Source organism: Zonotrichia leucophrys, chromosome Z (assembly GCF_028769735.1).
Source record: "Zonotrichia leucophrys gambelii isolate GWCS_2022_RI chromosome Z, RI_Zleu_2.0, whole genome shotgun sequence".
Classification (NCBI taxonomy): domain Eukaryota; kingdom Metazoa; phylum Chordata; class Aves; order Passeriformes; family Passerellidae; genus Zonotrichia; species Zonotrichia leucophrys.
Window position 1 is genome coordinate 75,170,906 of NC_088200.1, and position 16,680 is coordinate 75,187,585.

The window sequence follows — 16,680 nt, forward strand, 5'->3', positions numbered from 1 at the left end:
ACATAACATAACATAACATGAATGGAATGGAATGGAATGGAATGGAATGGAATGGAATGGAATGGAATATAATATAACATAATATAACATAATATAACGTAATATAACGTAATATAACGTAATATAACGTAATATAACGTAATATAACGTAATATAACGTAATATAACGTAATATAACGTAACATAACATAATAAATATAATGTAATGTAATGTAATGTAATGTAATGTAATGTAATGTAATGTAATGTAATGTAATGTAATGTAATGTAATGTAATGTAATGTAATGTAATGTAATGTAATGTAATATAATATAATATAATATAATACAATATAATATAATATAATATATGTAAAACTACTGCAACTGAAGCCTCCAGGACTGACACGTGTGATGTAAGTTTTTGTGGAAAAAGATACAAATTATAAAAATTAATTACTGCCATCAAGTATTGCTAAGGAAAATACTTTCTGAAGAATACTTTCTGAGAAAAATAAAGACACAGAATTTTAGGACTGAAATCCCCACAAACCACAAAACATCCCTCCAAAGTAACACTAAAGTCCAGTCTTTGCTTCAGCAGCCCTCCAGAATTAATTACTGACACCTCCCCTGCAGCTGAGGCTTCACTGAGAAGTCTCCTTCCTGCTAGTTTATGAAGCCACTCTGAAATTCAGTGAATTATTTACATTCTGCACAGTGAATTAATCAGACTCGGTTTGTTTTCTCATCTCAGTACACCGAAATAAGTGAGCAATTATTTTCAGAGAGATTTTGATAGAGAGACACACAAGATCCCAAGAGCCCAGAAGTGATCAATATTATCTTTAATGATGTACCAAAGCAGAAGTATTTGCAAGTGGATTTCTGTCTGTGGTCTGGGGCAGAAGCAGCAGCTCAGCTGAGGCATCACCACTGCTCTGCAAGCTACAGCTAATATTTACTATTAATTACCTGAGATACACCTTTCAAACACACCTCAGATACCACAGACTCTAAGGTATTAGAAAGATAGCATAAAATCAGACCTCTCTGAGAATAAAAAACCAATAATTTTTTTACAGAAAGACATTAAAAAAGTCCAGCATTTATTTATGTGTAAGTAAGATATAACCTACTAGACTCAGGTCAAACAACAAACATTAGGATGTCAAATTGGAACTGCAATGTTTACAGATTTGCATTAAGTCCAGAAGTGTTGCTCTGCAAAATCAGATTAAGTTGAAACTACTGTAAACAATTTTAGTAGTGATTTTTATCACGGCGTACACATTAAAACATAATTTATTTTAAGTATGCTCTTATAATTCCGTATGCAATCCCACGTAAAAAAAAATTAAAAATTAAAAATTGATTACCTGCAGTAGTCTCCTTGTTTGGCCACCTGGGCCAATGAGAACAGGCAGTCCACAGTTGCTAGGTGACAAATGGCTTTAGACACGGGGTGATAATGTTCACTGAAACGGCTGCATCAGAACGGGGAAAAGTTACACAAAAACAGGGAAAGAAACAATTCCGCACCAGCACAAAAGGATTGTCAAAATGCACCCCATGCAAGCTCCTCACAGGGCTCCTGTGCTCTTTAAGTCACTCTGAATCCAAATCTCCCAGCAGTGCATCAGACAGAACATGAGGACCACGGTGGACTTCACCTCCCATTCTAACAGTGAATTATTTTTCAAGCACAGAAAATCAGGCACAATTAAATTCATTAGATAGCTGATAATGGGTCAGCAGTTGATCCCTGCTGCCTAAATGAGGTGTACAAAAATGCCACAATTTATCAGAATTTATACAGAATACCAGCAGCTGGATCCAGCTGTTGATTCAGGCTCAGCTGTTGATTCAGCTGTAAGTTACAGTCAAAGAAGAACCAAACTAAGAGTCTCTGAACACAGGAGTTGTCTAAAATTTCAATGAATTACGGTATCTACAACGGAAAATTCAAGAATTCATTTTCAATTTATGGTGCTGCTTCCCCAGCACAATAAGGCCATTATCAGGAGAACAGAGTTTTCAGTGGAGTTCATTCTTAGTCCTCTGGAATTTCTTTTTTCCTCCCTCCTAGTCTCAAAGCTACAATATGGAATATAAAACCAGCAGGGGAGCAAAATTTAATAAACAAAGACATAAATAAATGGAGGGGTGGGAAAGAAGAGCACTTTCCTACACACAGGTCTTTCCTTTTTGTCTGCTGCTCTCCTACAGCACTGCTGAGAACAGGCAAGTGAACATGGAGACAACTCTTTTATAGCACTGCAAAGGAAACACAACTGGAGAAGTGTCAATTGGAATGACTTTCCAGTTTCTACTCTGTTTTCAGAATTTCTGTGCTCCTAATGGGCAGCAAATCCAGTGAGACAATTTGAGCAGGGACTTGCTAAGGTCTTGCAAGCTATCACTGCGTGACAGGAGGAACAATTTCAGCAGTTCTGCTATCCATGCAACTAAAAAATATCAGAGGCGTTCAGGAAGTATTTTTAAACTCCCATTTTGAAGATCCTTTGGCTACACAGGCAAATAACCCCACTGAAAACTCTGCCCTCAGACAAACACACACACCAAACGTGAGGGACAATGAAACTCCCACCACCTTCTAACAAACTCTCATGGTCAAGGTAGCATACAACATACAAAAACCAATAAAACTACTGTGTAATATTAATACAGGGGAACACTCACTCCAGGAAGCAGAGCCAGCCCGAGGTGCAGAGCAGCACCAGCTGCTCACGGAGCTGCTGCAGGACCCTGTAGCTCTCGGTGACCAGCGGCGAGTGGAAGCGGCTCACGGCTTTGGTGCTGCACGGGGACACAGAGGGACACAGAGGGACACAGAGGGACACAGAGGGACACAGAGCCCGTTGGCATCGAGGTCACCCAGCGTGAGAAATGCACGTCTTTTATGTCTGGCTTTTTGCAAATATTCACATTAATGTTCAAATGAATATTGTGTGTGTCGCGGTAGAAAGTGATGCTGTATCAATTCCCTTAAGTAGTGTGTTAAATGTAGTTTTAGGTTATAACATAATGTTAAAATAGAAACTGTGCTATGTAAGATAATTTTTTTAAAGAAAGGGCTTGCAGTGAGACAGCAGCCACAGGACACCTGAATCTTTCAGAGAAAGAGAATTTATTGCCCCACTATCAGAAGCAATTAACTTCTTCCCACCTGGAAGGCACTGCTAGGATTCAGAAGCAGCTGACAGTGCCCAGACAGAATCCTGTGTTTGAATGCAATTTATGCATCATGGATGAGGTGCATGAATATGCAACAGGCTGTTGCTTTTAAGGGTTAATCCTCTGTTAACGTGGGGCCTTTTTCGGGCTTGTGCTGCCCAGAAAAGGTACCTGGATCATCCGTAACTGTTTGTCTCTATTGTCTCACATTGTCCTAATTCAAACTGTCCAATTATTATCACTCCAATTGTATTACTATTTTAATAACCATTTTATTACTATTAAACTTTTAAAATTTTACAAACTTTACCCTTCTAAAATTTTAAAAACAAATGACTGGCGTTTCCCACACCCAGCAATCACCTGCACCGTCCACATGCCAAATTGCCAAATTGGACTCATTTCCTTCATGTGCTGAAGGCAGTGGCCTCCATTGGGAGTGAAGTGGCACTGCTGCCCACTCGGAAAGTTCTGGAATGCTCTGCACAGCGTGCCATCATCACCCCTGAGCACACTCTCCACAAAACTGCTCAGCAGCAGCTGCCCAAGTGCATGGCTGGCTGACACACACCCAGCCAGACAAAAACAAATTCGCTGTGAAGAGGAAAACTCCATCATAGGCCTGAAATACACATGGCTAATACAGATTGCCTTGCTAGTTTTCACTTGCTATTTACTTGTGTGTTTTTATTAAGGACTCAATTTGGCACATCCAGGCATTCTTTTACAGAATCCAGATTAGCTGTAATTTGTTCACCATGTTAATTCTGTCTGATCTGTGCACTTCTCAGTATTAAAAGAAGTTTAATTAAAAGAGAATTGAGTGTTAATTCTTGCATAACTGAATAGAGCATCACAACAGAGTTCAGCTTAGGGAGAGATGTTTGTGCTCACACATTACACTTTGGGGCTTGTAGATAATTCAGTATTTATATGGACATTTTAAGTTTCAGGTATTCAAACCATAAATTTAAATCATAAATCAAATTACTGAAAAGAAAAAAAAAAGCCAACTACATAAATCAATCCATCTCTGTTTCACCTGCTGGAAAATTATCCAAAATCAAGCTTACATTAGAACAAGTGCCAAAGCAAGAAGAACTGGTCTGTATGAGTAAATAAAATTTTATTTTAAATGCACTGAATTTACCAAGATGTTGGCACAGCTACTTTAATCTTTCTGAATAAAACAAGAGCAATCAAAACTGTATGACAGATTTGCATGTGCAAGCTACAAACACAACTGAATCAAGGCCATAGATCTGACACCAGCACATGCACCTTGAAGGATTGAATGAGTAATTCTGTGCTTTGAGGATGCACTGTGTGAAAACAAATGTGGTAAGAAATCAATTTTTCTCTGTTTTGTTTGGGTTTTTTTCTTTTAAGCAATAGATTTACAGTTTGGTTGGGTTTTCAGCTTAAAAAACCCCCAACAAACCTTAACACATGGGACAATGGGAATTAGGCATGTAATGAATTGTAATACCAAAATACCTTGTTTTTTTCCTCTAAATTAAAACAGAACCAAACCTCAAAGACATTTTACGTACCTACTAACCATCACCCAGTCAGATGGCACAGATGATTTATGGGAATTCTTGACTTCTATCAAAAACTGAAACAACAGAAATGTAATGTTACACACCACGGGAAGTCAGGAAGACCAGGGAAACAGAATCATCATTTATCCAGAAACTGCAAGCACCAGAGGAAAACTGGCATTCACATTCTCTGAAAAAATCCCTGCATCCAGGATTTCTCTCCTGGGAAGCTGAGAAGCTCAAAGAAAAGGAAAACAATTCTTATCTCATTTGCTTCTCCTGTGTTTTGCCCCTTTGGAATGTGTTTGGAGATTGTTTACCCACAGGTGATTGTTCCATTGGATTCTGCTGGGAGTTGTTTTCACTCTTTGGCCAGTCAGGGCCAAGCTGTGTCGGGACTCTGGAGAGAGTCAGGAGTTTTCATTATTATCTTTTTAGCATTCTGTAAGTATCCTTTCTGTATTCTTTAGTATAGTTAATATAGTATTCTTTAATATAATATCATATTATAAAGCAATAAATCAGCCTTCTGAGAACATGGAGCCAGATCCATCTTCCCTGCCTGTGCTGGGACATTCCCTGCAAATACAACAGAAAACCATGCTGAGCCTGAAGAGAAGGAGCAGCCCAGGAGGGAAAGCTCTTCTCTGCCCAGAAGCAGCTGGGGTTGTGACACACATCCATCCTGAGATCTGTGTGCTCGTTTCACACGATTCATGTCAGTTATCTCTGTAACCACTGCCTGAGGTGCTGGGTGTCAGAGAGCTGAGGCAGTCTCACGTCACAGAATTCAGCTGGAAAACACATTTCCTGCAGAGATTAGGTTAACACAGAACCTGGCCACATTTGCCACATGCCGGAGCCATGTCTGGCAAAGCTTCTCCATTGTGGCTAATGGGATTTAGATAGAAACTTCCAGAGGAGCCAGCAGTCATCCCCAAGAACAAACAAGGATAACAATCCTAACACAGGAATAGAGCAAGGACAGGGTGCACTAAATGTTAATTCACCCAAAGCACTTCCAAGGTTTTTCTCTGTAGTGAAAGAGCATTTGAATTTCACATCTATCAGGGTGTTACAAGAACACAGGAAGAATAAAACATACAGATCTGAGGAAGAAAGAGCTCAAATCAAATAAATTCCTATTCTAGTCCTGTGTTCTATTCCTCCAATACAACTTTGTTTAAATTACTTCTACTCCTCTGGCATCTCTCTTTTTCCCACTGACCATATTCTCTGACCCCCCTCTGCTGCCTCTTTTGGTGTCTGTTGAACACTCACACCAGATGTCATGAAATGAGAGCAATCCCCAGCCTCTGCAGCTCCTTTCATCAAGGCACCCAGACCTATCTCTGTCTGCAGAGGTTCCTGCCCTGCTGCAAAGGCTCCTCTCTCAAATGTGTGCAGTGTGGAACCACTTTTCAGTACCTCCTCTGATGCTCTCCTCTCTTTGATCAGCTCCTCTCTTTTCCTTTGCTTCTCACAGATGGCAGCTATTAACCCAGCTTCCCTGAGAGAAACCTTTCAGATCCCGCTCTTCCCCGCCTCAGACAATACTCAAACACACTTTTCCACTTTTCCTTTAGGATTTCAGCCTCTGTGCTGACAGCCCACCCAACTCCTGGGCCGTGTGTTTCCTGTTCTCAGCTTCACCCTCAACAGGAACGTCCAACATCAGGTCCTTATCAAAGGTTGCTGCCTCTAATTCATCCCTTCCCTCATTCTCAGCAGAGTCTATTTCCTCCCTCCTGTGTCTTTTTGGATCTTTCTCAGCTTCCAAAGTGCCCCACAGGCCAATTCCAGCCCCTTCCCTCCCTGTCCTCACCCACTCCTCTCTTCTGCTCATTCTGTTTCCTAACTCCTTTCTTTCCCCAGTTTTTTTGTTTCAGAGCTTTTCCCAGCTTCCTGCTCCCAGTTCCAGAGGAGAACGCTGAGCAGTGCTACCTGACTGCTCCTTTCAGTTTCCCCACAAACGTGGCAGGGGCTGCTGTGTCTGTTTTTCACCACGGAACCTCTCAGCGGGCTGGATCACATCCTGCCCACACTCGTGCAGCATCCACGAGGAAAAGTTCCAGTCCAGAACACCATTTCTGAGAACTGGAACTAAAACAACACTTATCACTCTTTAATGCTGTTCCCTCTCCTCTCCCATCTTTCAAATTACAGTCTGACTCAGTACTCAGAAATCCTTTCACCATTCTTCAAATTAACCAAATGCTGTGCTTCCTGGTTCTCTGAGAGTATTCCAGTACTTAATAGCCATACAATTAACCTTGGAAGTATGTGTTTTTACACAGACAGAAAAGCAAAGCATTACTGAACCAAATTCAACTGCACTAATGTGCTTCTATTATAGTCACTGAAGTGATTGACTTAACAAATAAAGGAGTCACACGGCAAGAAAGCTGCTCTTCAAAGTTATACAAAAGATTATAGTCAAATGCCCTGATGAAGCACCACACTCAGGGAACAGAGTTCCAGCTAGGTCCCGCTTTTAAGCTATTTTCCAGGCAAGGATGGGTACAGTCATACATAATAAACCCCACAGTACCTCTTGACCCGAAACTGCAACATACTCTGCAGAAGGGTTCTTAATCTGTTTACGAATATCCGGCAGATGCAATTGGATTTTAGAAAGCACGTCCTGGATCTCCTCCTTCTTCTTTCGGATGGCAGGGAAGTCTGTCAGGTCCTTGAACAACTGGGTTTTATCTCCAGTCCTACCCGTAAGAAATGCAAGGTAAAATAATGGTAAAAAGGGAGGGATGTGCCTCAGTTCTACCAGCTGCATCCTTATTTTGTTTGTTGGAACACTGGCTCAATTCCCTTCTGAGTACAGATTTTCGAGTGCTTGGTCATAGCAGAGCCCATTTGCTGAAAGATGCTGTGCTCAGGACAGGAGCAGAAAGGCACCCCAACTGCTGACAACACCTGTGCTGCAGTTAAACATGAAATTTCAGGTGATTTCTGCACGCCACGAAAACAGATTTTAAACGCATTTAGAATCTGGCCAAATTTGGGCACATTTTTGTAAGGATTGCATGGAAAAATCCCCCCCTCAAGGCCCTCATGGAAGCAGAATGCCATCAGTACTTTCCCAGAGCAGCTTCCTTCTTTTGTCCAGAAAAGATTACCCAGAATACTTGTAAGCACATGCAAAACAATGCCCTTTTCTAATTGCAGTGCCAGAAAAAATGACAGAACTGTTTTGGCAGCACTAGCTCAGGTCAGGGTTGAAACCTGAAACAAGCAATGCCATTCAAATGGTTAAAACTGGGAAGCTGAACTAGCAATTAAAATTACAGCTGTCAACAAAAATAACAAAAAAATTTAACTTGCCCTAGTTAGTATCAGGCAAACAATAAAAAAGCACTGTGATCAGCCCTAAGTTAATTGCAATATAACTTTGCATTCTAGAGCCAATACAGAACTCTGCAAGTTAATTATATAATTACCTTGAAAACTAATATGTGGGGAGCAAGTAATTATCCAACTGAAAGTACTACAACATGGAAGCAATAAAAAAAAATCTAATATTCTACTTACTCCACTGCCCCTTGGCCTGCAAATGGAGCTACAGCTGGAGCCAGTGGCAAGGCAGGCAGCACAGAGCTGAGCTTGGGCTGTGCACTCCTTCCTCACTGGGATTACATAAGTGACAGTGAAGATGCCATTTTAAAGTACAATACTAATTTTTAGAAACGGATTCGTGCTAATTAGACTAGTTTTCATGGGAATGCAAGGCAAAAAAAAAAAAAAAAAAAGATCCCTAGTAGCCAGCAGCTGATTGTGAAGACTGTCACTGCTATGTGATGGCTACAAAAAATTGTAATGTTGACAGTTTCAAAAATACAAATCCCAAAATCTTAATCTCCTTGCTAAAAAAACCCAAAACCTGGAGAAAGGGATACTTTTCAGAACAATTACAGGATCCTATCCACACCTCATAACAAAAATAACATGTGATGTAGTCTGTGCTCAACTGTGCGTGTGCATGGACGGATGTGAGCAGAAGCCAAGACTTTGATGAAAGAAATGGTTTTGAGTAAAAATAATACTACCACACACATTTGAGATATATAAAAGCCAGAAAGTAAATTGGCTTAATCATTCTGAATAAATGTAAATACAATATACCCATTCTACAGATCATTTATATCTTGTATACTATTCTAGCCATTGTTAGTACAGTGACAGAAGAAAACATCCCATGTTTTGAAACTACCTACACTAAATCTGGTGTAATTTAGCTTGATATGATTTAGTTACAGTCTGTTTTGGCACAAACTGTCACAACTATAATTGGGCACCAGGCATCAGCAGAAATCTCATAATCCCACCTTGCCATTGGGCAGAGGAAATCCTTCTGCCCCTCTCAGCTTCTAAATTTAAACTCCTTGGGTCCACCTCTAAATCAGAAGCAAATAAAATAAAGTTCTAGGCTTTGATTCTCAGATTTATTTTTCAATCTCAGTTTGGAAAAGATAAAAGGTGTTTTATAAATAAAGTGAATTTTTTTTTTTTAGTCTGTTCTCAGTGTAAAAGTTAAGACTGTGCTGCCCCCATATAACAACACACTAAACTTTCTGCCACAACCTCAGCAGAGAATCCAGGGATGACAGTGGAGGCAGCAGGGCTTCAGAACAAACAGTACACAGCAAATTATTCAGGGGTATTCTCCAATTTAATGTGTATTAATTCCAACCCAGCATCTTCCTCCTCTGTCTTTTTTTCCTCATGGACCAACAGTGGACATAAACAAGACAAAAAAGTGCAGACAGCTTTGATGAATTCTCACAAAAACAGTGGAAAGCATATTGCTGACAGCAGAGCTGCCCCTTTGCTGAAGGTCAAGCCTCTCTTCAAAAGGAGTAGCTCCTCTTAAAAAAAAAATTAATTAAAAAGCTGTTAAACCAATTAACATAATGCAAAACATATTTTCCTGTAAATTCATCTCCCAAAACAGGTGAGAAACTTTCCAAAACTCATTCACCCTGAGGCAGACACCCTCTAGGCAAAATCCTGCCTTGAGTAGTTTAACTTTACAAGAGGAACTGTACCCACATAAATATGAAATAAAAACATAAAACTGAGGTGTATTAAACCAAGAGGCATAATTTGCATAACTGAACACATTTACTCAGAAAGGCTATGAGGCACAGAAGAATCATGTTATTTTCTCTACTTACTTGGCTGCTTCTTCATTAAGGATCTTTAAATACTGTTTTACTGGGGAGAGAAGGTCTGGGATTTCCAACAGTGCATCTTTTAATAGAGGAGATCTCACATGGGACTGTATGACTGGGACAAAAGCTTGAATTTCCAAGTCCAGACGAGACAGGGTGCTGACTATCAAGAAGAACTCCTGCGTAGAGCACTGAGAAGGGAAGGAATGTCTGAATCATTACAATCCATTGCATTTTCACTTACAGGTTCTTCTGCTTTTTCAAGGAAAAATAAACAACAATAAATAAACAAAATAAACAAATAGAACAATGGTCTGTGTATTAATGCTTGTCTAGAATAACTCCCTAAGCTACAGAAAAGTTTATCTAGCAAGATATTAGGAAGGTTAAAGCTCAATAATGGAGCTCTGTGCATTGTGTTTGAAGGCTCACAAGCAGGGATTGCATTTGAAATAAGCCAGCATTGTTTAACCAAAGGTACCTGTGCTTACAGTGGTTGGACAGAACTACTGTCAATATAGAATATACACTGTACAGATATAAATACTGTCAGTGTGCTTTTGCTTTGTGTGATTGGTCACAAAGCTCATAAAGTGAGTTGTGACATTGAGTTCTGTGTCTGCTGCCTGGGATGTGAGCTGCTGCCATCTTCCATTGCCATAGCCATGGACTGAGAGTGATGCTGGAAAATCAAACAGCTCAAGGCAGTTCCACAGCAGCCTGTCCTGTTTGTGGTCTGTAAATAGCCCCCGGCAGGGCAGTGCTATTCAGGAAGGGTTTTTTGGGCAGTCCCACCCCTCCTGCACGATGCCCATGCCCCCAGGGGCAGTGCTGGCCCTGCAGTGCTCCCTGGGCTTGCACTTGTGCTGCACCAGGGCTCCCAAACCTCGCTGCACCCAGTCACACTCCCAGGACATTCCAGTCTCAGAAAGTTTGGAAAAGGCTGTCTATAAATAAGTAGGCTGGTATTTCTTCATATTTTACTGATTGATATAGACATTCCTCCTTTAGCCTTCTGAAATTCTCCCATCAGTCAACAGACAACACTGAAAGAAAACCAGTTTACTTTCCTCACCTGGGGAGATGAGGCAAGGAAAGCAGTACGATATATAATATATTTTGCTATATCTTTTGTCTGCCATATCTTACTGTTCCAACTTTTTTTTTTTTTTTCTCTTCTATCACAGCAATGTAGAATTTAATTTCTGGACAGGGCTGTATGGTGACCAGCACAACACTGCTCACAGAAGAGGCAGGCTACAGTGAATCACTATTTCATAGAACACATCTACAATTTTATTTTGTCATCCTTTGTCTTTCAATTTCTTCCCTAAAGAAAATTTTTCTTTATCATCCTTCCCACACTCAAAGGCAAGAACTACGGCAATTCTCTCATTTATGACAGTGCAGTTATTCCCAAGGAATGTCTGTACCCAAATGTAGAATCAAGTATTAGTCAAAATGCAATTTAACCACATTTAGGAATTGAGGAGGGCCACAGACACTGCACTCTGAATATTTCTGGAGAACCTAAGCTCCTCTATTTCACAGAACCACAGAGTTCTGTGGGACAAAGGACACCCATTAGGAGGTTTTCCCGCAAATGCTCCAGTTTTTCTGTGTTATTTTCTTTTTCCCTGCTCTCAGGCCTATATATTTGTGTGCTTACCACTAACCCATAATGCAACAATATCATCATGTAAAAGTGTTATCAGACAGCACAATTTTCCTTTCCACTAAGTTATTCCAAATATCTCCAGTTGTACTCCTTTGCATTACACTAACTGCAGTGTTTCTTTGCTGTTAACACCCTTCAAACACCTATAAGCCTTATGTTCTCCTTTAATCATCAATTTAACAAAAAAATAAAAAGGTCTTTTAGTCTTGCTTCATCAACGATCCATTATTCTTCCTCATGAAAACACTGGGTCTCCTCTGCACTGGCTGCAATTTATCATCATCTTTCTGATAATCTGGGACTTACTGCCTCTATCTTGTAATAAAATTAAACAAAATAATAAAGGGGTAAACATGTCAACCAACGATGTTTGAAGTCAAAGCACAGAGGAAAGGCCTGAACCTGTACACAAATGATAAATCCCAGCTTGGACTCCAAATCAAATAAAACACTTTCTGCCTGAGTGCATCACCATCCCCATGCACACCCATGAGGATGAGGGATCAAATCCTGCCAGGCTTCTCCAGAGTGTGCCCAGGAGGTCCCTGCAGGCAGCAGGGTGATGCACAGCACGCGAGAATGAGCAGATGTGCACACCCAGAAATGCATCAGATCCTCAGGGGAGCCCATCAGGGTGGGGACTGCAGTTGTTCTTTTTTTAAAGGAGGAAATGAAGGGCCCTGATCAGTGCACACCTGTAGGAGTGTTGGGAAAGGCAGATGTTGGTGAGAACATCTGGCTGAGGTGTCTGCAACAAGGCTGGTGTTGAAGATTGCAATGCAAGATATTTTAAATTACCAACTGTATGGCAGATTACCTTTGTCAGGTGGGCAGTTTGCCTTATCTCTCTCTTTGAGTGACCACATTCACACCTCCCTCGGGAGGGGACATTGCTGATAACAGCTATTGAATGTCACTGCATGGCTGATAAGAACGATAACATCCCATTGGGAGATGTGAGCCCAGGGGAGGAGCCAAGCATTCCTACCCAGATATAACCCAGAGGGAGGAGTCAAGCATTGCTGCCCAGATATAACCCAGGGGGAGGAGCCAAGCATTGCTACCCAGATATAACCCAGAGGGAGGAGCCAAGCATTGCTACCCAGATATAACCCAGGGGGAGGAGCCAAGCATTGCTACCCAGATATAACCCAGAGGGAGGAGCCAAGCATTGCTGCCCAGATATAACCCAGAGGGAGGAGCCAAGCATTGCTGCCCAGATATAACCCAGAGGGAGGAGCCAAGCATTCCTGCCCAGATATAACCCAGGGGGAGGAGCCAAGCATTGCTACCCAGATATAACCCAGGGGGAGGGGCCAAGCATTGCTGCCCAGATATAATCCAGGGGGAGGAGCCAAGCATTGCTGCCCAGATATAACCCAGGGGGAGGAGCCAAGCATTGCTACCCAGATATAATCCAGAGGGAGGAGCCAAGCATTGCTACCCAGATATAATCCAGAGGGAGGAGCCAAGCATTGATACCCAGATATAACCCAGGGGAGGAGCCAAGCATTGCTACCCAGATATAACCCAGAGGGAGGAGCCAAGCATTCCTGCCCAGATATAACCCAGAGGGAGGAGCCAAGCATTCCTACCCAGATATAACCCAGAGGGAGGAGCCAAGCATTCCTACCCAGATATAATCCAGAGGGAGGAGCCAAGCATTGCTACCCAGATATAACCCAGGGGGAGGAGCCAAGCATTGCTACCCAGATATAACCCAGGGGGAGGAGCCAAGCATTGCTACCCAGATATAATCCAGAGGTTTTTGAGACACCAGCACGGCTTTCTCCACGGGATTCCCCAGAGGAACAGCAGCTGTCTCTCCTCCCACTGGATCTTCAGAGGAAGAATACATCCTTCTCTACAGATCCCCCTGCTCCAGCAGAACCACCCCTGACACTGCAGGAGGGCTGAGCCACAATTCCAATGGGACTGCCACCAACACCCTGACCCACAGGGTGTCAGGTTGGGTTCTGACTCTGGCAGTGTTGTTCTAGTGTACTGCATTGTTCATTTTATCCTTTTACTTGTTTCCTTTTTTTCCTATAAAAGAACTGGTATTTCCTGCTCCCATATTTTTGCCTGAGAGCCCCTTAATTTAAAATTATAGCGATTGGGAGGGGTGGGGAGGGTTTACAGTCTCCATTTCAGGGCAGGCTCCTGCCTTCCTTAGCAGACTCCTGTCTTTCCAAACCAAGACAGCTGGTGAGGCTGCTGAAGCTCAGGCTTCACTAAGAGGAGAAAGCTGCATTTCAAGGTACCTAAAACAACCCTTAAAGTTATGAGGTTTGTCAGAAGATGCTTAGTAAACACTCTCAAGTTCCTCACAGCAACTCTGAAGGCCCACAGGACACTGTAGGAGTCACCCAATGAGTTAAAATCCATTTGATTCTGTGACTACAGACCTTTAGAGAAAGGGAAATTCACCATAATTTACTGCAAACTGCCCTGTTGAACAGTGTTCCCAAGAATGGGGTGAACACAGCTCTTCTGTGCTTATTCAGTGTCCCTGTTCCCCCTGGCTCCATGCTAGGAGCTCTGCAGGACTTTGCATGTAAAATTTAATGTCTCCCCTGCAGAAATCAATCACTAAGCAAACAGACAACTTGGAACAGACACATTCAAATAACTCTGACAATCTGGGCCCCATTGCAGTGGCACTGATTCCATTCAAATCCAAGGTAACCTCCCAAAGATACACACTGTGTTATAAATTAGAAGCTTTAAAATACAGTAAAAATTGCTTACATGAAGCAGGATTGACTGTCTTGAATTCACAAAAGATTCTCACGAACTGATCCAATGCTATTTTTGAAGCCTGCTTTTGAGAGGACAGCAATGATAGCCATAACTTCTCTGGCACTGGAGAAATAACCTCAGAGTTGACAGTGATGCCAAACAATAGTTTCAACCAGCAGTTTATCAAACTGTCCTGAAAATGGATGCAGGAAAGATCACAGAGATCTAACACCCTCTCAGCAACACTGACAGCAATTCAGCCCTGTTTGCATTACTGAAATTGTTTCCAACAGAGACCCACAGCCAGCAGCCACTAACCACTTTTAACTCCAAGTTAAAAGCATTTCAAATTTTAAAAAAATATGGGTGTCTAAATGCACTATACATTTATCACTCCTTTAAATTGTAATTCCCACCTTTATCTCTTTAGCGCAGGGAGCAGAGTTTGGTTTGGGAGAAATGAGGTATTTAATTTTAAGATTATTAAGTCCCCTTGTTATGACTTTATATTAATCAGCTTAACGGAGAACAGTTTGCTCAAATCAGCATTTAGCACTGCAAACCCAAAAATATCTGTGATGCAGACTCTTTAAAAGATTAAAAGTGTAGTATAAGCAAGATGTGCATGATATAGCCATAGTAAGAAAAAGTAAAAATTCAAGGTATGTTTAAGCTGAAGTCATGTCACTGTCATATTTTCTGGAAAATTCCCCTTGTCCAGGATTTCTTCTCCTGGGAAGCTGAGAAGCCTCAGAGAAAAAGGAAAACAATTATTTCATTTGCTTCTCCTGTGTTCTGCTGCTTTGGAATGTGTTTGGAGATTGTTTATCCAACAGGTGATTGTTTCATTGGATTCTGCTGAGTTGTTTTAACTTAATGACCAATCACAGTCCAGCTGTGTTGGACTCTGGAGAGTCACAAGTTCTCATTATTATCTTGTTAAGCCTTCCGTAAGTGTCCTTTCTGTATTCTTTTGTATAGTTTAGTATAGCATTCTTTAATATAATATAGTACCATAAAATAATAAATTAGCCTTCTAAGAACATGGAGTCAGATTCATCATTTCCTTCCTGCCACGGGGGATCCTGAAAATACCACAGTAAGGTTTGATTATTGCTCTCCCTCCTTAGGTAAACAGCTCCCCTTTAATCTGTTTTGTACATCTAATGGCCAATTGTTATGATAATTCCTTTGGTGACTGTGCTTTAGTCAGAAAAAAATGTTTGTTGAGTGAAGGGTACAAATAAGATAAACACTTATGGGTTGAGCCTGTGTAAATATTTATCTTCTGAAGCACAGTGAAAACACAGGCATGAAAACAGCAAGAAACATCAGGTTGGCCCTGCAGGACACACTTCTAAAAGTGCAAATGGCATGTTTACTCTGTACTGGTTGTAAAACCTGCTCAAACATCGGTCACTGACCCTCTTCTGCCACACTCCAAGGCAATAAAAGTCTCCACTTTAACTGAGGCAAAAAAAGGAGGGTCCTGCCATTTGCATCTCCCACTGATGCCAGAAGGAAGTGCCTGTGGTGCAAACTGTGCTGGGTGATTTGGTGATTCTCCTCCAAGCACCACCTCTGCCACTAAGGTGATTCCGCACCAGCTGAGACAAAACTCAATGTCAAAATTCAAAATTCCCTGTCTCTCAGATTCCTCTGCAGTGCTGCCCAGAAGTGCTCACCCATTCCATCTCCAGCCACCCTTCTTTTCCCACAGAGAGGAAAGTGGGGAGTGGAGAGCATTCCTGCCTGGCGAGGTGTCAACTGCTGGACCTGCACAAAGTGAGAACACCAACCAGTCCTTGTGGAGCAACTCCTCCCTCCATGGCAACTGCAACATTGCTCTTGCCTCCTTAACCACTCCCTCAGTCCTCTTCCAGGCTGGGATAAAACCACAGCTGAACTGCAACCCCCCAGGCAAGACCTAATTCCCACTGTAAAAACACTCTTCTAATTCCAGAGTGGATGTACCTGGGATAAGTCAGAAACAGTCGATTGGTTCTGGTGGTTTGGAGATTCTGGATTTGGTGGTTTGAGGCAATGGGAACTCGTGAAGGGCCAGGTTAACAATTCCCAGCTTGAATTATGCCATCAGATATGACTTATTAGCAGGCTTTCAAATAAAAAAAAAAAAAGGAGTAATTGAGACCAGGAGAACAGACAGTGATGTCCTTGACCACAAGAGTTCCCATCAGGATGCTTTGCCTTGCAGACCATTGTTCTGCCTTCACTACCTTCTGTCTTCTCCAGAGGTTACTGGTGCACAGGCCTGTGCACAACACAATTCCTGCAGTGGCTAACCTGAATGTAAAAAACATTCCAAAGAATGTTTGACATGACTGAGACACCC

At 41.7% G+C, this 16,680-nt stretch overlaps 1 protein-coding gene across 1 annotated transcript in view; it reads right to left on the bottom strand.

Annotated features, from left to right (window-relative positions):
* Positions 1-16,680, bottom strand: part of MSH3 (mutS homolog 3) — a 75,791-nt gene that overhangs the window by 22,565 nt on the left and 36,546 nt on the right. The window contains exons 11-15 of the mRNA XM_064736810.1: positions 9,911-10,098; positions 7,273-7,441; positions 4,731-4,795; positions 2,683-2,799; positions 1,359-1,466 (exon numbers count right to left, since the gene is read on the bottom strand). Coding sequence (XP_064592880.1) covers positions 1,359-1,466; positions 2,683-2,799; positions 4,731-4,795; positions 7,273-7,441; positions 9,911-10,098 — 647 coding nt within the window. The remainder of the gene's footprint in view (positions 1-1,358; positions 1,467-2,682; positions 2,800-4,730; positions 4,796-7,272; positions 7,442-9,910; positions 10,099-16,680) is intronic.